Here is a 2,651-nt window from a genome sequence, read left to right as displayed (position 1 = left end):
GTGTCCGATTGGGTCCGAACGGGTCGGACCGGGTCCGATGGGGTCCGAACGGGTCGGAACGGGTCCGATCGGGTCGGAACGGGTCGGAACGGGTCCGAACGGGTCGGAACAGGTCCAAACAGGTCGGAATGGGTTTGAACAGATCAGAACGGGCCCGAACGGGTCGGAACGGGTCCGAACAGGTCCGAACGGGTCAGAACAGGTCCGACCGGGTCGGAACGGGGTCCGAATGGGTCGGAACGGGGTCGAACGGGTCGGAACAGGTCCGAACGGGTCCGATAGGGTCCGAACGGGTCGGAACAGGTCCGAACGGGTCAGAACAGGTCCGAACTGGTCGGAACGGGGTCCGAATGGGTCGGAACGGGGTCGAACGGGTCGGAACGGATCAGAACCGGGTCAGAACGGAGTCACAGTGCCGCTCTAACCCGGATCTGCTAATGAAGCTGTTTCTTCTCAGGTTTCCTACATCGAGGATCGGATCGCTGCACTGAGCACCGCTGGAGATCCAACAGACCGCAGGAGGAAAGTAAGGTCACTGAAAGTCACTGAAGGTCATTAAAGGTCATTAGAGGTCACTGAAGGTCACTGAAGGTCATTAGAGGTCACTGAAGGTCATTAAAGGTCACATAGTCGTTGAGCTGATTAACATGACATCACCAGTTTATGAATATCAGAGCTTCAGGCCAGACCAAGAAACTTTTTACTCATTTTTATTTTATTCTCAAATTGTTACAATATTTTGATAATATTACATCTTTGTTTTCATATTACGAATATTCTCACATTATTATGACTTTATTCTCATATTATTATTATTTTTGCCCCCATTAGGTTTTATTTTTGTATTATGACTTTTCTTCATATAGTTTGGAGTTTTTTCTCCTCCAGCTGCGGCTCTGAACCTCAGACGTTTTTCTCCTTGTTCAGCCAGAAGCTCTGGGTGAACTCTGACCTTTGCTCTCTGTTTGCAGTCAGTGATCCCGGTCCGGGCTCGGAGACTCTCCCATAACGTTCCCAGCAGTAAGTGCCGCGCCGCGAGCCAGAGTGTTAAACCAGTGGTCCCCAAACTTTTTCCTGTGAGGGCCACATAACTTTTCCCTTTTCTGGTGGGGGGCCGGACATTGTTCACGGGGTGGGGGGGCGTTTCACGATTGATTTTTACCCTGAAAGCACATGGGCAAAACCCATGAGTGAAACGGTCACACATGGGTTTTGCCCATGAGTGACTATATTCTCTAACTAGGAATATATACTAGTTTTTGCTAGTATATATTCCATTGAGGGAATGTAACTTTAACATATTAATTTCTTATATGTTACCATAAAGGCTCGTTTTGAAGTATAAGCTGCTACTTACAGGCAGCGTTCCTAACAGACACGAGTTCATCTGCTCTACTGCTAGCAAACAACCGAACTGATTAAATAACATAAAAGTCGAGCAGTTCCCTAAAAGTCCAACAGATGGCAGCAATGCGCCCCACAATTTACAGGACACACTTCCTGCTAAAGAGCCCCCTGGTGGTTGAAAAATCCACATATAAACCGGAAAATACAATAAATGAAAAAAAATCTGAACGCTCTATTGTTCAGGGGGCCGGACCAGCGGGCCGTAGTTTGGGGACCCCTGGTGTTAAACTCTGGAACATGAAGAAATTTAAGCTGGAGCAGGAAGTGATGTCATCAGCTCGGTAACAGTAACGTGTCTGTGCGTTACAGAATCCGGTGCCGAGGGCGGGCTGATGAAGAGGAGGCTGAGCATCATGTGACCTTCATCGCTTCGCAAAGGTGTTAGTGAACATCCCAGCATCCCGTTACCGTGGTAACAGGATGGCGTTCCAGCCTGTAACCGTGTTTTTTTTTTTTTATCTCTTTGTGTTTATTTAGTTTGAAGGTTTAATCGTAAACAAGCGTGAATGAATCTGTAACCATAGCAACGTGATGGAGCTGCTGGTGGATTTCACAGAAGCTCGTTTAAGTTTTTATAATTTCTGAAGTTCGTCTTTATTTCCATCACAGAACCAGAACCTCCAGCAGGTCGGCGTCACACTGCCATCTACAGCTTTGACTAAAACGCCACTCACAAGATGGCGGCTGCGTCTCTGCATCACAGCTCAGTTTAAATCTGATCAATATTTTAGATTAACATATTCTTAGTTTTTGCTGATGTGATTTTTTTATAATCTTTATTTCACTTCTGTTCCTTTTGTTGATATTTTTCTGTGTTGGTTTTTAATTGTACAGCGACCATGAGAGTCCTGAAAGATACTTTAAAATAAAGTGTATTATTACTTTATTAAAGTGTAATATTACAGTAAACTGGGCCTGACCTACTTCAGGACGTGCGGCTGAAGGAACACAACCGGAACTGAAGGTCCAGAAAGAATCCAGAACCAGAACCAGGTTTGGTGTCAGAACTGGGTCTGGTTTTCATTTCCATCTTTTAAAAACGAAAAACTGAACCGTTAAAAATGACTCAGAGCCTTTCAACATGCAGGTTCTGCTGGGATGAATCCCATCTGGACCGGTCCTCCATGTTTTCCTGCTGTTTTTATTAAATGCTTCAACAGACAGAAATCTGTTCTGGACTTTTTTTTCTCCTGACCAGCAGGTCAGAGCTGAAGTCTGACCTGCTGCGTCTCCGTCCTCTCATC

The 2,651-nt window shown here is 45.9% G+C and overlaps 1 protein-coding gene across 2 annotated transcripts in view; it reads left to right on the top strand.

Moving 5' to 3' along the window:
• The window catches only part of LOC106945392 (melanophilin-like), a 42,192-nt gene extending 39,765 nt beyond the window's left edge, over positions 1 to 2,427 (top strand). For both annotated transcript variants that reach the window (XM_015029033.1, XM_015029035.1), the window contains 3 exons: positions 458 to 526; positions 972 to 1,020; positions 1,717 to 2,427. In XM_015029033.1, the coding sequence (XP_014884519.1) occupies positions 458 to 526; positions 972 to 1,020; positions 1,717 to 1,766 (168 nt within the window). In that variant the 3' untranslated portion in view covers positions 1,767 to 2,427. The remainder of the gene's footprint in view (positions 1 to 457; positions 527 to 971; positions 1,021 to 1,716) is intronic.
• Positions 2,428 to 2,651: the final 224 nt, after the last annotated feature.

The sequence above is a fragment of the Poecilia latipinna genome, unplaced genomic scaffold (genome assembly GCF_001443285.1).
Source record: "Poecilia latipinna isolate Pla-1442-1.1 unplaced genomic scaffold, P_latipinna-1.0 Scaffold142, whole genome shotgun sequence".
In the NCBI taxonomy this organism is placed as follows: Eukaryota; Metazoa; Chordata; class Actinopteri; order Cyprinodontiformes; family Poeciliidae; genus Poecilia; species Poecilia latipinna.
Note: the sequence above shows the minus strand (reverse complement) of the source record. Positions and strands in the feature narration are given on the sequence as shown.